Here is a 22,415-nt window from a genome sequence, read left to right as displayed (position 1 = left end):
TCTTATATATATATAAACATATGTATATATATAGTACGCACTTTTAAAGGCAGTGCTTTTCGGGTTTATCTTGGTATTTTATGTGAATAAAAATTCTGTAGATTTCTAAGGCTGGAAGACCTTGATGAGCTGGAAGACATTGCCAATGGCAGCCCAGAAAATAAGGAAAAAGCATAATGTATACCACTGTTTGCTGGGAAAACCAAACCAAACCAGAACTCAGAAAAGCACCAGTCCCCTTTTGTTCATGGGGAGCACAACACCCAGATAAATCCTTTTTTCTCCTCTCCCCTGAGCAGAAACCTGCCTGGGGAAGGCAAACACCAAAAGATTGTGCCCTTGCGGCCTGTTGAAGCAGGTAAGCAGGCTGGGGCCAGGCTCTGTGAGCGGAATGGATTTTCCGTGGGTTTGTCATAGGTTTGGTTTCTGTCCCTCTGCAGCTGATTTTGTTTGTTTGCAGGTTTATTAACAATCAGGAAGGCTTGGAGCGCAGCTTTAAAGACCCTCTTGGAAGCGGGCGTTTTCCCTTGGCAACCCCACCTAAAATTTTATTTTGGCGTTTCGGGTAGTCAAGGGGGGCGGGTATGAAAAGACTGGGAAGGAAGGAAGGAATGAATAAATAAATAAATAAACGAAACACACAAAGCATCTCCACATCCCCTTTATTAACAACCAGGCGGCGGCGGGCGCTGCCCCAGGCCGCGCTATCCCCGCGTCCCCTCAGCGGGGCGCATGCGCAGGGCCCGGCTCCGCCTCCCCGCCCCAGCGCGGCCCGGCCTGGGCCTGCCCTCGCGTGATGGCGGCCGCCGCCGAGGAGCCGTTCCCTTTCCACGGCCTCCTGCCCAAGAAGGAGACCGGCGCCGCCGCCTTCCTCGCCCGCTTCCCGGACTTCGACGGCCGGGGTGTGCTGCTGGCCGTGCTCGACACCGGCGTGGACCCGGGGGCGCCGGGCATGCAGGTAACGGCCGGCGGAGCGCCCTGAGTCAGCGCCGGCAGCCGGGCAGGGCAGGGCCGGGCCGCCCTCGGGTCGGGGTGGGCTGCTGGGGGGGGCGGGGGAGGTGATATTTCTTTATCGTTTGTTTATTAACGCTTCTTTATCGTGGAGCTTCTCCGTGGGTTTTTATGTCACCGCTGCTCGTGGGTTCTTGCCAGCGTGTTTCCGAGCAGAGGTGGCGAGGGAAGCCTCGAGAAATGGCCCGCACGCGACCCGCCTGGGTGTCGGGGCCTTTGTGTGAGCCGAGCGGCGCTGGGCTCTGTCCTTTGTTTGGCACGGGTTTTGTCTCAAGTGCCCTGGGGCAGGGACCTGGCCCTGGCGTGGGTTTAGTCCAGCATTCCTAACTGATGCACTTCTGAGGAATAACAGGGTTAGCGAGGAGGGTGTCTGGGGTGGGACTGAGCAGCTGCTGTGACTTAGTTCAGTGAAGCTGGAGTAAAGCTAGCCAAAAGCTAAACAAAAAGCAAACGAGGTACTCCCTGGTCTGTCCATGTCATTAATAAAAGGCAGGCTTGTTGAAGTGTATATAGATGGGATGTGCATAGTTGTGAAGTTAAACGTGAAAGCAAAATGCCTCAGAGGTCGTAAATAGGAGTGGTGAACCAAAAAAGCATGAGTTCGTGGGCAATAAGGGGATGCTTTACTTTGGCATGGATTAAAGAAAATAGGTATGGTCAAGGCTGGGATCATGAGGGTTCATAATAATCCCTTAAAGTCTGAGGTTATCTCATTTCTTTATCTGGAAGATAAAATATTAGGGAGTGAAGCAAAAGATTTGTAGAGAACTTTGGAAAAAGAAATACAACTTCCAGTGGATGAAAGTGAATTTCAGGGGGTGTTAGCTGGATGCACATTGCTGATCTACACAACGTGGCAGCTTATTGCACGGGGTGTGGGGAATTATAAGGGAAATGCAGGCAGTGCATACTCTGAAACATAGCTTCGTAAATGTTGCTTCAGAAGGAGGATGTCCTCGCTCTTCAGTGAACCAGGCAATTTACGTTCTGCCTCCCCAGAATAAGGCGGTATCCTGGGGCGAGACAGCATGCTGCACAGTAGGAGCAGCCATGTGGTGGCATGTGGTTTCCAGCCTTGGGATGACTTTTCCCTCCTGCCCTCTTCTCTGCTGCTGCTTTTTCTTGCTGTCTGACTTGCTGCTGGTTGTCAGTGTGGTATGGTGTTAGAACTTGGAGAATTGAGTCGATTGTTTAAAGCAAAAAGAGGGCACTATATGCAGCACGGTTAATAGGCATTGCATCTTTTAGTGGAAGTTACTGTCAATAATAATTAAAGGCCAAAATGAGCTGTCCTGTTTTGAGTGTAGTGGGGTTCTTAGTCAAAACAAAAACAAAGGTCATGTTTTGCTGCTCCACGGTGTCTCATTCTTAGGTAGGTTTCCTTTGCTTGTTTCCTTTGCTTGTTCATACTTCGGTTTGTCAACACCAGTAATGTAAATGCAAAGCATGCAGTCAGTTGCCGAGGGACAGAATGATTTAGGGTATGACAGAGAAGCACCTTTATGTTTACAATCTTCCCTGGACATTTGCTGCTATACAGATTTTAGTTACTGGGCTTAACAAACCTACTTGCATCAGCTGTATTTTTCTGTTGGTTTTCTTGCTTCGCTACGTAAAATGTTAATCCAACTTGTACTTATTTTCCTTTCCTTTCTGAATGTCTAGTAGCCAGTGTCCTCAAGTGAACTTTCTCACTAGACTTCCATTGCTTTGCACTCTGCGTGTTGCCACCAACTCACAGTTCAGTTTGTCGGCTTCTTACATGCTGTTTTCTTCCCCTCTCAGCAGAATCTGTTTCCTAGCATTATCTGCCAAATCCTGGCTCTTGATTCCTCATTAAGGCACAGTACCTGATGAAATTTTGTGTGGGCGCGGAAGTTTAATGGAGAGTTGTGGTTGTATATGTGTTGTCTTTGTTCATCCCCACCCTGTCATTTCCCTGTTGCTGCTGTTGCTTCTTGCTATATTTCACGATAGATAAGTTGTATGGTTGGATAAAAGTATGCTCGAATGCATCTGGCTTTGCCTTTTTCATGCAGCATCATCACAGGGAGTGGTATTCCTGTACTTTTCTTATATGCATCAGCTGCCAGGATTATACATATGCTTTATTTTTGAAGTGTTCAACTTACTTCTTCGTGTGTTTTAGAGTCAGAGTTAACATGAAACCACATTTTTGAAACTTCAATAAAAATGTATAAACAACAAAATCATTCTGTAATTAACAAGTAGATTTTTTTTTTCAAATGATTGTGGCAAAACCATGATAGTAAAAGTACAATTGTGGGTTTTTTTATGGATACTTTTTTTTTAATTTCATTGCATAGAAATTTTCAGTTTTTTGAATTTTATTGCAAGATGTATTGAAATATACCTCGTCTGTAATACATTCAGTACTTCAGGATTCTCTGATCAGACAAGGAAATTGACCAAGTTCACATTGATTTAATTTTTACCCTCAGAAACACAGGACCTGAAAAAACAGTTGAAATCTGAGTTTCACTGTAGCATTGCTATTGGTGGGCAGTATGCCAAGCAGCAGCTCATGTCCGCAGAAGAACCCGTATCAGTTGCTTGCGGTGAATGACTGACTGTCTGGATCGCTGCCACTAGGAGTTGAACCTTGGACCTTTGCAACTGAAATGCTCACTTCTCTGTGGCTGACTGAAAGACTCCGATTTGTTGATTGTAATGGCGCAAGCACACGTGTGTGTTTGGATCTGCTATTCAGCGGGAAGACAAAGAGCTGCATAGCGTAGAAATTGCACGTAGCGTTTCTGGAGTGGCTGCGAAACAACCTTCAAAACTACCCAAGCTCACTATGGCATAAATTGGTGTTCGGGCCACCTGTTGCGGTATAACTTGTCTGCTTCGCACACGTCACCTCGGATTATGTTTTCGTACTTGTTTTCTTGTGCTTTGATCACTGAACAGCTTATCTTTCAACACGCCTCTAACTAAAGTGTCTGATTCGAATAATCTGTTGCTTTATTAGTGAAGCAGCTCTTGACTTCCCTGTGAGTGGAGGCAGGCATCTGAAGGCATTAATTACAAACACAAGAAAATTTTACTTTGTGTGAAAGCCTGTGCACTGAATTGCCCAAGTGTGTTTTCCCTGCTGCGTAATGCCTGTTCAGCAGATGTTTTAGAAGGTTAACGTGGTTTTAGTGGTTTTTGTAACTCAACGTGAATTTCTACGAACAGACTAGCAGTGGTGGTTTCTGCAATGAGAGCTGTTCTGTTTGTTACCTTCTGGGAAATAGGAATCAATGCCCTGTTTGTACTTGTTGCAGTTGTTTTCAACAACTATTAAACCTGTTTTTTACTGGGGGGGGGGGTGAGGGACCATTGTTTGCTGCTTTGTGTTGATTTAAACCACAGGAGTTTGAGACTTTGGAGTACTTGTCCGTATTTGTTGAGGTGTGATAAAAGCCTGATAATTGTCTTTTTGACAGCAGGGTTGACTTATGAAATTCTTTGATCGTGTTGTTCATTTCTGGTGGCTGGAATCCACAATTCCAGAGCATGATTTGTGCAAAACTACCTGCCGTGTGCATTATGTATAGGATCAAGACTATTCATAGAGCATGAAAGCAAAAATACCAAATATTTAAGCAGTGGAAAACAGCAAGTGGTGCCACAGTCCTGAACAGGAAGCTTTTTTTTCCCCCTGCTTTTGGTACAGTTATTATATAGGAGATGTTTGTTTTATTTATCAATCTTTAATGCAGACCTGTAAAACTAGGTGCTTATGGCCAATTCCAGTTATCCTTCAAGCAGCTACTTCTGCATATGGACCAGTTTATTTGCTCAGTAAATTGATCTAATAGGCGAAGTATGTTATTACAAGAAGATAGCGTTGAATATTTTTGCCAAACGTGTAAGGGTCTTAGTCTTACTCGTGGTAACAACAGTGTAGTAGGTTCCTCTAGGTGGACAGGGCTATAGGTGTGTCAGTGGTTTCTTTATTTTGCTGTATATCTTGTAAAAAACTGTTTGCCCTGCTAACTATATTCTTTCTCAGAAGTCATTAGAAGTCAAATGGTGTGTCATTCTTCAATGCCATGTGGTATTTTCCTTCACTTCTGAAGCTCCTTGTATTGCTACTCTCTGATCCGTTTGATTCTTTCCCCTTAAAAACACATCATCGTGTCTCCCTGTGGTTGGGTAGACTTGGACTCTTTCCCAGTAGGAAAACTGGACCTGCCGTAATGTCCATTGGGGCTAGTTTTCATTTAACTGGAGAAGGCTTTGAAGCTGTGTTCCTAAATTCTGCCTAGCAAGTCAGTTCTCCTTTCTCCTCACTCCGGTAAAACTATACCTTATACAGTGTTAGGTATATATAGCTTTAGCTCTTAGCACTTCACATTTAATAAAATATGAGACAGAGTCCTTGTTACAGAAAAATAAGATGATTATAGTCTGAGTTCATGCTAGATTTATGCTCAGTTAAGACTCCAGCTTGTAACTGCATGTAGTTCAGTACCTTTCATCTTGCTAGGTTTGTGCTGTCATTACTGTAAAACTTGGCTGGAGCAGTAGGATGAAAGCAATATTGCCAATCACTGGAACATAAATGGTGGTTTTTGCAAATAGCAGTTTTGCAAATCAAGGGAAGATTTATAAGCCAGGAAGATAGGCGTGTTACTCTTAGCTCGAGATTTCACTGCTTTCAAGCTGTTTTTAAGTCCTTCTGTTAAAGATTAGGTGGTTAATAAAGTTACTTGATATTCTTATTAACAAAAAATAAAACAAAAATAATGATTTGTATGCTAGAGGCTAATTAACTGAACTTTCAATTTTTCTGTGCTTTCATTTTCAGATTACAACTGATGGGAAGCCCAAGATAGTTGATATAATTGATACAACAGGCAGTGGTGATGTAACTACATGTACCATTGTAGAACCTAAAGATGGGGAAATTATTGGTCTTTCCGGAAGATCCTTAAAGGTGAGAATTTGTGTGGTGGTACAGAGAGGCATCTACCAGCTTTTCTCTGAATTCTACGTGGAATTGATTGTAAGAGTGAATCTGTTGGTCTCTTTTCCTGTTGTTATCAAGGATAATGGTTCTGGTCTGCTGAGGGCCTAAGCTACACCAAGATTAGAAGTTAAACACTCAGATGTTTGTCCCTGTCAAACTCTAGTAACTCTTGATGACAGTGTTTCTCCTTGTTGATAGTACTATTAGTGCCCTAGATCTCTACCTAAAATGGGGAGCTGTGTTTTGAAAGTACAGTGGGCAGCAGATAAAGATGTTTTGACTGCAGTGCCACATTAATTGATAATGATTTATGATATACATAAAGTATAGTCTGTTCTGCTAAGCTCCCTTACACAGTAGTGGTTTGGTTGTTGTTTGCTTATGGTTTTTTGTTTGTTTGTAATGCCATTAGTTAACCTGTTTCTGCATTAATTTTTTTTTTAGATTCCAGCAAACTGGGTAAATCCTTCAGGCAAATATCACATTGGCATAAAAAACGGTTATGACATCTATCCTAAAGCTCTTAAAGAGAGGATTCAGGTAAGAAAGCACATTCTGCTTTTGGTGTATAGTCATACTTCACTGTTCTGATGTGGAAATTTTTCAGAAAACTACAACATGTGCCAGAGGTTGAGAGGTGTTCTTAACCTGATTTCTGTGAAGTTCGTCACATCAGGTGGTCAAGTGGTCCTCCTTAAATAGGTCCATTGAGGCAAAAAGTCTAGAAATTACTGATACCTGTTTTTCCTGTGTAGCAATTGTTTACTTCCAATATTACACTGAACCTTTTAGACATTGTGTCTCAAATCAGAACTTGCAAATGGCTTTGTAGTCTTCATACTTTGATATATGTATTGAGGAACAGAGTTTTATATTACAGAAGGAACGCAAGGAAAAGCTCTGGGATCCTCTTCACAGGCTGGCTCTAGCAGAGGCCTGCAGGAAACAAGAGGAATTTGATGCTGCTCATAGTTCTCCCTCCCAGGTTAGTATGCTTCTAAATAAGTTTGTAAACGTGTTGTTTATGATTTGTTCCCGGTTGAGAGGATTCAAATATTTTTATTACATGAGTGAAAGAAAGACACTTGTGATAATTTACAAGTACATCTTCTGGCTGATTTTAAAATAAATGGATGGGTGGTTTGATTTGCGTAAAGTTGTTGACTTGCTAAACTTGTCGTCAAATATGAAAAGAGTATTAGTTCAAATACGTAGTACCATATTTTATTAAGTTTTATTTTTAATTCTAGATGGTAGCCTCAAAAAAAAAAGTTGTTCTTAAAGTTGGAATCTTCTAAACACGCTTTCTTTTGTAAGCTAAATACTTTTTCGTTGAAGTATCAGACATTCTTTCAGGCAGTTCCATATCATTTAACAATCTGTAGAAAAAATAATGGCATTAAATATGATAGTTAGAGAAGTTGGAAATAACTATACATGCCATGCCAAGAATAAATAGTGCATTGGTGGAGACCACTGAGCTTCTAGATGTTTGTGACTTCTGTGATAGTCCTGCATTTTTGTTGAAGTAGTGGAACAAATGCATAGTGTTACAGTGATAAGCCATATTCCTTTCTGATTTATACCTGCACAGTAATGATTTTAGAAAGATTTTAGAAATATTCTTAACTGTGTTTTTATTGTCTTGTTAGGTAAATAAGCTAATAAAGGAGGAACTTCAAAATCAAGTGGAACTGTTAAATTCTTTTGAGAAAAAATATAGTGATCCTGGCCCAGTATATGATTGTTTAGTATGGAATGATGGTGAGACCTGGAGGTAAATATCTCAGCTTGTCTAAAATGTCTTGATTCACATATAAAGCAACAGGTTGCATTAAGGAGTGTGTTGATTTTTACATCCGTCTTTGTAGAGGGCTTAAAATTTGCTTTAAAGTAACCCTACTATATCATGATAAAGTTTTGATCTTAAATGAAGATAGAATTAAGTCTTACTAAAATCAATACAGTTCTGTGTTTAAACTTGAGGGATTTTCCTCTGAGGCAAAGAATAAAATTGCTTTGAGCATCCATTGGAAGTAGGAAATAAATAATTTAAAAAGGCATAAATTTCCCTGCACAAGCTTCAGAATGTATTATGTCATTTTTCTTGACGATTAGTGTATCATACAAACCAGTAGCTAAGACTTAAAATATTTGTGTACTGGTACTGAACAGCTAGCTTTCCTAAAATTTCCTCAAAAAAAAATCCATATGCTGGCTTCACTTAGAGATGTATTTTGAATTTAGTAGCATCTGAAAATCAGTTTAGAGAACTTTGTTTCTGGATCGGTGAAAGGCTGGGTTTACAGTGATCCTTATGGGTCCCTTCCAACTCATTCTATGATTCTAGGTAAGATTCCATAAACACAGGACCAGGCCTGTTCAAGCATTTGTGTTGCTCCTGTATGAAGAAGAATACCTGGAAGTATTTAGCAGATGGAAAATTACCTTTTTTGTTGTTGTTGTCAACAGAGCCTGCATAGATACAACTGAGAGTGGTGATTTAAGCAGCTGTACGGTACTGAGAACCTACAAAGAGGCTCAGGAATATGGATCTTTTGGAACATCTGAAATGTTGAATTATTCCGTGAATATATATGATGATGGAAACCTTCTTTCCATTGTGACAAGTGGAGGTAACTGAAAATAATGTTAAGAAAACTTTGTTGCAATGACTTAAGGCGGTTTATTAATATAGCACTCACTACTAAGGAATTAAAAATCGGTATTCAGATTTCCTGTGGTAAACCCATAAGGACATCATGTTACTAAACTTGCTTGCATTTTTGTTTCTGAAAGTCTTTTTATCCATATGTTTGTATACATAGTGTATTTATAGTTAGTTACACTAAGGTGTTCATGTATCTTACTGGCGTACAATTAAAGTAGTGAACTGTATTTCAAATAAGTTTTTTTTGTTTTGTTCTTAAATATAGGGTGGTTACTGAATTTCATTGCTGTCCTTTGTGCTTTTATAATTTAAGAATCTTAATTAAAACATCTGTGATGTGCACCTTAGTTTTTATTTCAGTTTATCTGAACTTCTATGTGATGGCAGATGTCACTAGCTGTAGCTCCAACTGCTCTCATCCCATGTTTGTACGTTCTGTGTACAATCCTATTTTGTTTTGGAAATATCCTGAGTGGTTAAGGTAGTATGGATGTATTTGATTTTAAAAACATTCTAATTTCTTATGAAACTGTCTTATCTTAGTAGAACTACAGAAACAGTTCTGGTTTCTAAATAAGTAATAATGTTGTGAAATTCCTTTTTATAGTTACGTGCAGTTTTAATTCTAATTCTTTTTTTAAGCCCTACTACCTGGGTATTTTAGATAAAATTTTTGTAACTTTTGAGTAGGAAAAGTTGGGCCTGTCAGGTAACTTCTGTTAGTGGAGTTAATTAGTTAATATTTCCTTCTCTTATCCTGTCTCCCTCAAAAGCTGTTTTTGTTTTGCAAATTGCTGTTCTTTACTGGCCTCTTGTCTCTTAGTATAATGCAACTCTATTTAAATGTAATTTGTATTATAGTTCAGTAAATGAAAATGGATTGAGCAACAGTGTATTAAATTAATATAAATAAAGTTCAATAAACACAGAGTGCTATGGCTTCTCATTTGCTCAGGAGCACATGGAACACACGTGGCTAGTATCGCAGCTGGATACTTTCCAGAAGAACCAGAAAGAAATGGTGTGGCTCCTGGGGCTCAGATTCTTGCAATCAAGATTGGTGATACAAGACTAAGTACAATGGAAACTGGCACTGGTCTAATAAGAGCTGTGGGTATTTAACTGGATAAATTATTAATCTCAGCAGTTTAACTTAATTGTAGAATACTGTGGAACGCTTTCTGCTTCAGTTGTTTATAGGTTGTTTTTTATTGTCCTATTTTATTACCAGCTTTAAAAAAAAATAAGTTTTCAGACATATCTTGAGACTAGAGTATAGAAGGTTGTTCAAGGACTGGGGTTTTTGTTCTTTTTGGTTATATGGAAAATGACTTTTTAATGTAATTTACTTCAGTCACTATGTTTTGTAGAGTCAAAAGAAATAATTCCTTTTCTGTAGATCGGTTTAAGGAAACATTCTTTGCTTTTCCATAACTGACTTATTCTAGATTAATATGTATTTTCATTTTTCTTTTTACTTTATTAGATGATAGAAGCAATAAAATACAAATGTGATCTTGTCAACTATAGCTATGGAGAGGCAACACATTGGCCAAATTCTGGGTAAGTGCTGCAGTGGTTAGTATAAAAAGCGTTAACAATATGGAAGTGGAATTCAAAGGTTTGGTTTTGTGTAAACGTTCTGTCATTAAGAATGAATTGTGCAGGCCCAATTGATTTACTCTTCTAAATATCTTCAAAAATTAACTAAACATATTGAAAGTGCTATGGGTTTGTAATACAAGGAGTATTTTAGAATACTAAAGAATTCTTTTGGTGGAAACACCACACAATCTGTGTTGTTTTTTTGTTCGGTGTGCTTTTTGTTTGTTTGGGTTTCGTATTTCATACTTTGGGTTTTCATATTTTAAACTTAATGTTGCTACATGATTGTTACTCCCTTTTAAAATAGAATGTATTTTTTGTGGATGACTTCAGTACTGGAAACAGCTTTGCCTGATACGGGAAGCAGAGAAAAATATTCCTCTGACTGGTCCTGCAGAGATTCTGCTTAGGAATTGTGGTGGTTTTCCTATGTAGGGGGGAAAAAACCCATATTGTTGATTAAAGACTTTTCTCTTACTTTAGGAGAATTTGTGAAGTAATTAATGAAGCAGTGTGGAAACACAACGTAATCTATGTTTCAAGTGCAGGAAATAATGGTCCTTGCCTTTCTACAGTCGGATGTCCTGGTGGCACTACATCTAGTGTAATAGGTACGTCACCACCACCTCCTCCCCAACCCATCTCGCCTCCTACACCCCACCCCCACCCCCCAAAAAAAAAAAAAAAAAAAGAAAAGACGGGATTCAGCTTCTGTCCGGTCAATCTGTGTACTTCTGTTACATGTTTGGGATCACAAATTGATTGCTATACTAAATCTAAAAAAATTCTCAAATACTACTGGCCTACAAGATTAATCTTAAGGGAGGCATTTACAGTATGGTTAGGTATAGAAATTTTAGATTATCTTCTTACACTTCAAGAACTTAGCTATGCAGAAAACAGGTGGTGGAGGCAGATGATGTAGATTTGATATGTCTTTGTGTAAAATTTGGAAAATAAATCTTTGTGGTCTGATCTATCTGAAGAGCACAGAATGTTTCTTTTTAACTGTAACGGTCTAATCACATCGCTTGCACCTTTAGTTGTTTGTAAATGTAACTAGTAAAAATATTAACAAGTTTGATTGTCATTTGTCTCCTGAAAAGTCCTGTAATACATCCTGAATTGTCAGAAATGCAGTTTTAGATGGTCTGTCTGCCTTCATCAGATATCCTGGTACGCTCTCCTTCTATTTGGAGTGAAGTGTATCTTTTTATTTTGGTTATCAGATAACCCTGTGAAATGACCTAGACAAATCCTTTTCAGAGAATAATTCTTTCAGTTGCAGTGCCACTTCTGTGACAGGCTATTACTGGCTTGGCTTTTAAAGACTTGGCTTTTCAGATGGGCTAGTATGTGTTCTTGGTATTTCAGTAGAAGAGTGAGGTACGATACTTAACTAAACCATGTAACTCTCAAGGGTAACTTTTCCTGGTTGTAATCTTGTATAAATGCTCTGGTGCAGCATTACTGCAGTACTCAAGGTACTTGTTAAATCTCTCGTGCAGGCAGTACAGCAGGTATACTTGAAGGTTTGAGAGAGACTATTTCAGGACATCTAGTAGAATTAACACTTATTGCTTCCTAAAATCTGATTTGCAATTGCTCTGCCAGTGAGCTTAGACAGCTGGGAACTGCATTGGCTTTGCTCTTACGGCACATCAACTCTGTCAATCCAGCTTCTTTGTTGTATAACTCCAGAGACTGGATTTCTTGATCTACAGTTTGCTCCTTGTCCTCCATCTGGAGTGAACAAGATGGGTTTGTTTGAGGGGAAAAACAAAATACAGTTGGCTGGATGGCTTAGTTCATGCAGCATGGATGTGGACCATGTCAAATGTGGTTCAGTTAGCCTGGTGTGGTGGTTTCCTACAGTGGTGATAGCGCTTCAGTCGTAACAAGAACAGAGTGTACGATTTGGAACAGTCACCCTGAAAGGATGTAATGTGTTTGCTTGACACTGTTTTAAGAATAAAATTTAGCGGGCTTTCAACTTAGTCATTGACATGTGTTAGGCTCTTTGGACTGATAAACAGGAATATAGTTACTGTCTCATTGCCATGGTAGTTGAGCTGTGTGGATGTGGCCATCTGTTTGAGGTGGAGTGGCTCTGAGCTGTGTGAACATGTGTGAATGATTTCATACAGATTGCTTTGAGGCAGCCTTGTAGTTTGTAACAGTATGAACAGCCAAAATTATTCTTCCCCTCCACCCCAAAAAGGGGGCGGGCATGTTAGTGATCTGTTGTGAAATAACTGCAGAAGGTGAATATGTACTGTTTTAGTTGAGTAAAAATGAAACTTTGAAATTATCTGTATTATGTAAGATTTTCTTATTGCACAGCATGGTTATCAGCGTGGCCTTTACACTTGCTTTGTAAAAAAAAAATATTTGGACTTAGTGAGATGCAAAAATGTGTGTTTGTCCATTTTAAACATTAAAAAAGTGTTTGGTAATAAACTTAAAACATTTTGTTTTTTTATTACAGCTTCAGCATACATCTAAAATGTTTTTTTTAATAGGTGTTGGTGCCTATGTGTCACCTGATATGATGGTTGCTGAATATTCTTTGAGAGAAAAACTACCAGCAAATCAATATACTTGGTCATCCAGAGGGCCTAGGTAGGTTATGCTAAAAGAAGAAATTAATTACCTTGGGGTTCATATTAGGTTATTCAAAATCTAAAAATTGGTCATTAATACCAGAATGACAATATGTCTTTCCCACAGGAAGAGCGTAGGTAACCTGCTGTTCTTGGAAAGTCTGAACATGTAGGGGGCTGCAGTCAGTCCCTAATGGCTCATCTGTGCCACTCCTTCATGGCACTCTCTGCCCCTGCTCCACATGAGGTCCCTCCCATGGGATGCCAGCTTTCCCGAACTGATCCTGTGGGGGCTGCCCACAGGCAGCAGCTCTTCAAGCACTGCTCCCACACGGCTCCGTACCACGGGTTCCATCCATCCCCCAGGAGCAAACTGCTCCAGCACGGGTCCCCCACGGGTGGGCGGCAGCTTCCCCCAGACCCCTGCTCCTGTGTGGGCTCCTCTCCACGGGCTGCAGCTCTAGCCCGGGGCCTGCTCCTGTGGGGGCAGTTTCAGAAAATTTTGACTGAGAAAACAAGCATAGCTGATGATTAAGTTGACATTTTAAGTTGCAGTTTATGTCATGCTTTGTCTTGGTTTTAATGGGTTAATGTTTTAGTGAATTAATATACTAGATGTTACCTAAACTAAATGTTACCTAAAGCTAAAATTATCTTAAGTGCATGTATAACTTGAAAATAAAGTATGCAGAAAAAATGTTTTTCAACAATTCTGTTTTTACTCCAGCACTGATGGAGCCCTTGGAGTAAGTATCAGTGCCCCTGGAGGTGCTATTGCTTCTGTTCCAAACTGGACTCTGCGAGGAACACAACTCATGAACGGCACATCCATGTCTTCTCCTAATGCATGTGGAGGCATTGCATTAGTACTGTCAGGTAATAGGCTATAATCTTTAATACAGCTGCATAATGTAAAGAGATTATAGCTTTTTTTTTTTATTATTTTTTTTTTTAGAGAAAAAGAATCTTACTTGCAAGTTTTTAATTCTTTTCCAGTAATAGCCTTATTTTTAATTTCAGGACTCAAAGCTAATGATATTCATTACACTGTTCATTCTGTCAGAAGAGCCTTAGAAAATACTGCAGTGAAAGCTGAAAACATAGAAGTATTTGCACAAGGACATGGTATTATTCAGGTACTTGCCAGCCAAAAAAAAGGAGGGGGGGAGATGAAGACCAGCATAACAGCCAGTGGAAAAGTGACAAAAAAAACAAAGTTTTCTAGATGAGCTCAGACAGCTTGCTCCCATGCTACTTGATTAGCAGATTTGATTCAGAGTGAAGAAGGGAATGTAGTGGGAGGGGAGGAGGAATCAAATATTCCTCTCACTTCTGCATGCAGTTGGTTTCTTTAGAATATGTGTTAACTAGACACATTCCTAGACTGACCAAAAGGGTGTGTGGACATAAAAGTAGGTTGTGGGTTTTTGTCACCCACATACAGATGTGGATGCCTAAATTCTGTCTTAATGTCTGAAAATGTCTTTATGCTGTTGTCAGAGAGCTGAACTTGTTTTTTATAGGCAGAAGCTGGAACTGTAAGTTCTAGGCAATGCAAATAGATACCCACGCTGGTTCACAAAGTGGTACAGCTGCAGTTTTGCAATGACCTTGCTGTGAGTGGGCCTGTAGAAAAATCTGGGCATTCATTGTATCCTGTGGTCTTTTAAGTAGCTTGGAAATCTGCAGTGTAAACCTTTTTATGATAAAGGCATTGTGAATGACACTGTCCCTGTGCATAAGCTGAGGCTCTTAAAGAGCTGCTGCTATGTTTGCCTGCAGTCACTTCTATCCTAGCCAGACAGAGGTACTGAGATTTTTCTGTCATGCTTAACGATGCCAGATATTAAGAGCTTAACCCTAAACTCATGTTCTTCTGATGCTAGAACCCAGTAGCTGATGCCTTCTAAATATATCTGTAATGCTGAGTTTTGTACAGAAGGCAGCATATTGGTGGCCATATCAAATAAAAACATTGCCAAAGAAAAATGAAATGCAGCAGTTGCATCTTATGATTTACTAATCTGTGGTAAAAGCATGTGTTAAAATGTGGTTAAAACTCTGACCTGGGAGACTGAGGCTATACTGCATCTGCTTGTTTCAGAGGAGAGTCCCCTAATCTGATGAAGGTAGCTTGCTGAAGTATAAGAGTGTAAGATTTTTGGAGTTGGTAGAATAGAAAGCGAGGTATAGAAGGGTCTCTTTTCAAAACAGAAAGATGACCTTGTCATCTGAGTTTAAGAGAATAAACAGTCAAATGCTTATTTCACATCATTATATAAATCTTACATGGGCGTCCCATCTTGTTTGTATGTTCAAGTGTTTAACTTACAGTACTGTATAAAAGGTTTAAATGCTTGACTAGTTTTTGCTCCATGTATGAGAAGGAGTGCTGAAGTGGTATTGTAGAACTGGACCTATGTCTTCAGAGTCATCTCTGGAAACCTTTGCTGTGCATCTTCTGATGAATTTATTGCAAAGGGAATTTGTCATATTGTTCCTTTAAATGTTCTCAACTATTTCAGTGTTCCATATGGCAGCTGCATGCTGAAAGTTTTGTCTCATTTTAGTATTGAATATCATGTAATGTAGAGTTAGTATGAGCCTAATAGACAGTGTGTTAGTTATTTCACTGCTTGTTGCTACATCTGATGAATGCTGCATGTAGCAGATAATATGCAATCAAGTTGAAATGCGTTAATTTAGAATGTGTTCTAACAGGTTGATAAAGCCTATGACTACCTCATTCAGAATTCATCATTCACAAGTAACATAGGCTTTACTGTTACTGTTGGAAGCAATCGTGGAATCTACCTCAGAGACCCTGCCCAGATAGCTGCACCTTCTGATCATGGGGTTGGCATAGAACCTGTCTTTCCTGAGAATACAGGTAAGAAAGAGCTTGTTTTGTATGAGGAAAAAATGGAATGTAATCTTTAAACGAAGAAAGCCATGACAGCGAGGAGCGGTAGAAGTCTCGTACTATAGAAGGAAAAAATGCAATTCTAAATTTGTTGGTAAATAAAGGCAAGCAAGTAAACAACTTTCCCATTTAATCTTAGGAGTGTTACAAATAAATATCTATGTTTCTGGTGAGTCTGTTGCTTCAAGCTTCCTGTCACTGAAAAAAAGTGTCTCTGCTCTAAAAAAAGTTTGAAGTGAAATTGTGGGACACTGGAAAAATACAGAAAAATCATCAAATATCATTAATGTTTCCTGAAATTGTAGAACTTGGGAGATACTTTTGCAGATAACTCTTGACAAAGAATTTACAAAAGAACTTAAGTAATCTCTGGATATTTAAAGACCACAAATTCTAGCTTTGCATTTCGTTCACTAGCTATTAGTGGATCAGCATACATATACCTAAAGGTAATACAGGAATTGATACACGTTTTAGTTATTTATTGATAGGGTAAGGAACTTGTGCCAGTCAAAATAGGTTTGACATCTTTTTTCCATAAACTGGTTTACCACGCTATATTTTACTAAATAACACCTGAGACTCACCTCCATGAGAAATGGAGTTGTATCTTATTCAAAAAATGAACCATATGAGAGCTTGTTACTGAGGTTAGTTCTTTTCCTGTAAACCAGTGATCCAGAAGAAGGTTGGCATGTGACAGTGTGGTGAATTTATTTAGGAGAAGAGATAATGTGAATAAGACAGGTTACTGACTCCGAGTACCATAGTTGTTTGATCCGTTGCATTGCAATCAATATTTTTTTTAAATTGACAATATGACACTGAGAAATAAACTAGTTATATACTATAATGTGTAAATATACACATCATGCTCTTCTGTAGGAAGCAAATCTGAAAACATAGATATTTGTAACGGGTGACTGGCTTGCAGCATGATATTGTTTCCCTTGTACTTGTCCTTTTGGCCATTTATGTGCTGTCTGGTGTCTTCAAGGAGACTAAGTTTGAGAGGGTTTAAGGAAGGACATAAAGGAAGACTCATGTACTCAGTTTGTCTGTTGAAGTTCTCTTTGAGCTCTTACTGCTTCTGAGGTACCTCTGTGGAAGGCACATCTGATAATAGAGAACTCTTTTCTGTACCTCACAAAGACGCAATGAAGTTAAATATGAAGTTAAATATCTGAATGTTAAGCTAAGGTCAATTAAATCTAGAAAGCATTTAATTTTTTTTTAAACATCATTAATCTTCAGAGCAGGATAAAGGTGACTTCAATAAAACACCTAAACTCCAGGGCCACGTGTTTTTATAGAAGCTATGCTTTAACCCATGTTTTTTTCAACACAGAAGCTGATTCACAAAATCAGCTAAATTGACTGTTTGCAAAGTCAGTCTATATTATGGCAGTAATTCTTTTAATAAGCATAAACCCTCACTTAGGTTGCTCTGTAATGTAATTTGATAATTAGTGTAACGTTTAGAATGAGTGTAGTTGGTTTTTATTTTATTTCTGTACATTAGGCAAGACTTTGCATCTACATAAGAATACTTACACCTGTTTCCAGGCTATGTTATAGGCAACTGAAGCATTGCTTACTAGCTTACTGACTGAGGTTTGACTGTTTTGTTAAGGGATGATAATCAGTGTTCTTTTTTGGAGAATCTGACTTCAGGGGACTAAGGAATTTGTTTGAGATGGGTACATTTTAATGGCAAATATTGTTACAGTAGAGTATGAGTACATAACTTGTTAATGAATTGTTCTTAATTTGTTTCTTGGCAGAAAACACTGAAAGAATATCTCTCCAGCTTCATTTAGCTTTAACTTCAAATGCACCATGGGTCCAGTGCCCTACTCATTTAGAGCTTATGAACCAGTGTCGACACATTAATATTCGTGTGGATCCACGTGGACTGAGAGAAGGAGTACATTATACGGAGGTATTAAAATATTGGTATTCTATTTAAGACTGTATGCTCTTCCATTTTCACATTGCCTCTATCAACTTTTTTTTAGAAGTAATTTTAAGGAAATAAAAGCTTTATGCTTCATGGAACAGAAATGCTGCCACACTCCATATTATACAGGCTGAATTCAGGGTTCAGCAGCAGTTACTTTATACAGCTTCTTACGGCAGATGTGAAGAAGATTTTAAGTATCTCTGTTTGGAAAATAAAAGTGTATACATGGAAATAAATTATTAAGTTGTTCTCTATGTATAGTTTCATCTCTGACAATTCAAAACACCCTGCAACTAAGTCAAGTAGTTCAATATTGTCTCCTGTAATTTCATTTTGACCAAAGACTTTAAGTGGCTGTATCTTATTTTGTCAGGTGTGTGGATATGATACAGCAACGCCTAATGCAGGTCCTCTGTTCAGAGTTCCAATAACAGTTGTCATACCAACAAGGTCAGTAAATCTAAGCTTTACTTTTTTTTTTTTTTTTTTAAGTTTAGTTTTGTGTACCCAGTTTACTTTTGTCATTTATTTCACCTTCTTCCTCTAGGAGTTCTTGAATTTACTACTGACACTGATAGGGAAGGGAGCAGAGCTCTGGAAAGTTTCTTGCAACAGGCTTGGACACCAGTAGTGTTCGCGTTTTGTTCTGGTCTTGGCAACCAGAAGGCAGCATGTTCTTGGTCACAATAGCAGGAGTTTTCTCATCAATCAGAATAATTTCTGACTTTTTCAAAAGAATATTCTTTGGTGTTCATCAGTCGGAGCTTGTTTTTTCACTTCTAGCTGACGGACTAGAGTCTGTAAAGGCAGTGGACGTTATTTGGCAGGTGGAAATTGGGATGAACTTCCACCATAACATTAATACAGGAAATTTAGAGTTAGTATTGTGTTATGGCCTTAACTGTTTTAAACACATCAAAGATTGTGATTATTGAATTTACTCAGTGAACAATCTGCTCAGAGGAAGAAATAAAAACTTTTCTCTAACTCATTCACAAAAATATTACTACTCACATGCCTTTGCTCCCTTCAGTGGAAAGTCACTCAACCATGAAATTCAATTTCATTGAAAACCTTTGGTTTTTATGCTTAAGTACAGCTGTGTTTCTGGCTGGGGAGACCAGGGGAGAAAGTATCTACATAATGTGGTGGAACAGGTGTTTTAAATTGTTTAGGTGCATTGTGCTGTTAGATCCTGTACTGGTACAGTTCTTGTACGCTTAACAGAAAGAATAGGGGCAATTACTACATTCTGGACACTGAACAAATAGAAGCTAGAAAAACAAATATCATAAATAATGTCTGAGGAGAAATTTAAAAACACTTTGGGACCTCGCTAACTTGCTAACATGTCTCTGTGAAGCTGTGAGTGGGCAGTATTCCATTTCTTAAGTTATTAAGATGAGTGATACTCACTATTCTGTGGAGTGTAGTAATATACCCAGCGCTGTGCTGCTGTGGCCTTGCCCCTAAGTACTGTGTGCAGTTTTGGGTGCCACAAAATAAGAAAGACATGAAACCATTAGCATCCTAAGGAGGGCTGTAAAGATGGTGAAGGGTCTAGAGGGGAAAAGAGGTATGAGGAGCAGTTTGAAGTCCTTTGGTTTGTTCAGCCCAGAGAAGAGGAGGCTAAGGGGAGGCCTCATGGTGGCCTGCAGCTCCCTCACGAGGGGAGTGGAGGGGCAGGCGCTGAGCTTTGCTCTCTGGAGACAGCGACAGGGACCTGAGGGAACAGTATGGGGCTGGGACAGGGGAGGGTCAGGTTCTGCACCCAGAGGGTGATCGGGCACTGGGACAGGCTCCCCAGGGCAGTGGTCACAGCACTGAGTGAGTCAGAGTTGAAGAAGCATTTGGACAGTGCTCTCAGAGACATGGTGTGATTTTTGGGTGGTCTTGTGTGGAGCCAGGAACAGGACTTGGTGATCCTTTTGGTCCCTTCCAATTCGGGATATTCTATGCTTCTATGAGTATCAGTGATAGCCTCAAAAGGAGTGTCACCTAACATTGACCACAGGCTCAATTTTTTCACCTTTCTAAATCTGTTTTGCTTAAATTCAGCTTTTTTTTTTTTTTTTTTTTTTTTCTGGGGGGGAGCTGGGGACTGAATATCCTCAATTATAGTCTGTTTGGAGAGTTTTTTATTTAAAACTACTTTTTTAGAAAAAAATGCTTCACAGCTTGTTTAATTACTACTGTTTTCTTTTTGATGTACAGAGTAGATGAATCATCAAGCTATGACCTTGTATATACAGACGTTCATTTTAAACCTGGTCAAATCCGAAGGCACTTCATTGATGTTCCCCAGGGAGCTACATGGGCTGGTAAGGAAAACAAGCATATTGATTAAATAAGAAATCACATCTGTCACAGTTGACAGAGTTCTCCAATCATTCCAATTTCTGCCTAAGAACTTAAGCATTTGATCCATGAGTACGTAAAATCTGTATTTGATTCTAAGCTCTTACAGGAGTGGTTTTTTGGGGAGGGTTATCTCATGGTTTCTGTTATGGTGGAATACAGTCTTCATCTTTTAGAAACGAGCAAATGCAATCTGTGTGCCTGGTTTTTAGTGTTTATGGCCATAGTATTGAAAGATAGCTTAATGTAAGGTGATGGGCAAGGAGCTCGTAATTCTGCAAGGAGAAAAAAGAATCTTTCATTTGGACCGAAGTTTACTGATAAAACTTAATTTGAAATGTAGCAGCCGTCTGTGCTATACAGTTTTATAACTTGTACTATCTGCTTAGTTCATAACATCTAGTTGAGTAATGTTTCTTTTAACTGATCTCTCTGAACTTAGTTTTCCTTAATCTGAAGGGGTCTTAGTAAATAACTGGTAGATAAACATAATTCACGTATGAATATTTTGTATGTTATGCAGTATATACTTTGGTACTGCATAACTTCTAAAACCATGAATACCTTGTGAATTTTATGTTGAATCTCCATTTCCCATCTAAAATTCATGGATGTTGAAGCAAAACTTTTCTTTTTCATCTAGAAGTGACAGTATGTTCGTGTTCATCTGATGTGACTGCAAAGTTTGTGCTTCATGCTGTTCAGCTAGTGAAACAAAAAGCATATAGAAGTCATGAGTTCTATAAATTTTCATCCTTACCTGAAAAAGGATCAGTGACTGAAGCATTTCCTGTCTTAGTAAGTTACATTGGTGGGGTGGGAGGAAGAGAGTGTTTTGTTTTTTTTGTTGTTGTTTGGTTGATGCTGATGATTAAGAAAAAAGACCAAGTCGTACATTTCTTATAGTAGTGAATGTATCTGTTTCTTCATTTTGAAAAGGTCTCTAACAGCTCCCTGACATTTTTTAATTATCCTGTGTTGCCATTCATTCTCTCTTCAGTTTTACTGCTTGTTTATACAGACTAGTTTTTTCCTTTCAAACAGGGGCTGTAACTTCTTGAAGAAAGAGAGTTCAGCATATGCTGAACTCTAGTGGTTATGGGGATAATCTCCTTAATGTTGAGGTCAAGTAATACTGGGTAACATTTATTGCTTAGATACAGTAGACTTACCTTGCTAGTTCAAGAGTCTAAAACAAAAACTGGCTGTTCAGTTATGTGAATGATCAAGTCCAGTGCTCAAGCTTGTCCCCCCTTTCACTGCTTAATTGAGAGGTGTAGCTCTAAACCCTAAGAGAGGTTGTAATTTCTGTTCAGTCCTGTACTGTGAAAAAGTCAAGAGGAAGGCACTAAGCTTCATTCATCCCACTGACTGATTGTGAATTAATTTATTGTGTTTAAAACAACCAGAAAAACAGCGCCAACAAAAAAACATTCCAAGCTTCACGTCTTCTCGAGATAGAGAGCACTATCTCTTTTTCTGATATGCATTGACATCATCTATAAACTAACTTGTCTGCCTAATTTTAAGAGTAGGAAAGGAAGATGTTACATATAAAAGCTGCATACCTTCCTTTGTAGCATATTGGGAGTAATTGGACATACTCTTTTGTTAGAACTGTCTTGTATTTTCTGGATCAAGTGTAATGTCTGGTTTGCTACCATACAAACCAATATAATTGGTGTAAATTGGGCGTGATAGGGTCATCTTTGAGTCATATTCCATTTTTTTTTTTGGTTTGGGCAGAGGGAGGCTGGGGTGAATAGAAGGAGAAGAGACTTTGTGTCTAACCTTGCATTTTTGTTACACAGGCTGGAAAAACCATTGAATTTTGTGTTGCTCGGTGGTGGGCAAGCCTTAGTGAAGTCAGCATTAATTACACAATTTCTTTTCATGGTGTACTTTGTGCTACTCCGCAGCTAAACATGGTAAGTTTTCCAGACTGTTTATTTAAAATTATTCTGAAGTCTCTGACAGAATGTTAAAAAAAAAAAAAAAAAAAAAAAGTTTTTCCTCGTTCTTGCCTCTATTTAAGTAGACTAAAAGCATGGTTATACATGAGATGCATGTTTTCTCTTAAAATTAGGTAAATAGGAGCTTAGGCCCCCACAAATGCCCAGTACCATTAGTTATGAATCTTTTATGCTTTTTCGTTATGAATCACTGGAGAGAAGATTAGAGAGGGGGAAAAAAAACAAACACCAGTAGAAAGGACGTACTAAAATGTTCTTATTGCAACTATTGCAAATGTTGTGTGAAGAAACTTTGCAGGGATCACAGTTCTTGTATTTGATTGT

At 38.8% G+C, this 22,415-nt stretch overlaps 1 protein-coding gene across 2 annotated transcripts in view; it reads left to right on the top strand.

Moving 5' to 3' along the window:
- The first annotated feature begins 775 nt into the window (after positions 1 to 775).
- TPP2 (tripeptidyl peptidase 2) overlaps positions 776 to 22,415 on the top strand; it is a 47,692-nt gene continuing 26,052 nt past the window's right edge. For both annotated transcript variants that reach the window (XM_032208066.1, XM_032208065.1), the window contains exons 1-18: positions 776 to 958; positions 5,834 to 5,962; positions 6,440 to 6,535; positions 6,876 to 6,980; positions 7,648 to 7,772; positions 8,468 to 8,631; positions 9,622 to 9,776; positions 10,153 to 10,229; positions 10,755 to 10,882; positions 12,794 to 12,893; positions 13,602 to 13,750; positions 13,895 to 14,010; positions 15,596 to 15,764; positions 17,582 to 17,739; positions 18,134 to 18,210; positions 19,975 to 20,081; positions 20,762 to 20,916; positions 21,930 to 22,046. In XM_032208066.1, the coding sequence (XP_032063957.1) occupies positions 797 to 958; positions 5,834 to 5,962; positions 6,440 to 6,535; positions 6,876 to 6,980; positions 7,648 to 7,772; positions 8,468 to 8,631; positions 9,622 to 9,776; positions 10,153 to 10,229; positions 10,755 to 10,882; positions 12,794 to 12,893; positions 13,602 to 13,750; positions 13,895 to 14,010; positions 15,596 to 15,764; positions 17,582 to 17,739; positions 18,134 to 18,210; positions 19,975 to 20,081; positions 20,762 to 20,916; positions 21,930 to 22,046 (2,289 nt within the window). In that variant the 5' untranslated portion in view covers positions 776 to 796. The remainder of the gene's footprint in view (positions 959 to 5,833; positions 5,963 to 6,439; positions 6,536 to 6,875; positions 6,981 to 7,647; positions 7,773 to 8,467; positions 8,632 to 9,621; positions 9,777 to 10,152; positions 10,230 to 10,754; positions 10,883 to 12,793; positions 12,894 to 13,601; positions 13,751 to 13,894; positions 14,011 to 15,595; positions 15,765 to 17,581; positions 17,740 to 18,133; positions 18,211 to 19,974; positions 20,082 to 20,761; positions 20,917 to 21,929; positions 22,047 to 22,415) is intronic.

The sequence above is a fragment of the Aythya fuligula genome, chromosome 1 (genome assembly GCF_009819795.1).
Source record: "Aythya fuligula isolate bAytFul2 chromosome 1, bAytFul2.pri, whole genome shotgun sequence".
NCBI classification, from domain to species: Eukaryota; Metazoa; Chordata; class Aves; order Anseriformes; family Anatidae; genus Aythya; species Aythya fuligula.
This window is presented reverse-complemented; position numbering and strand designations above follow the sequence as displayed.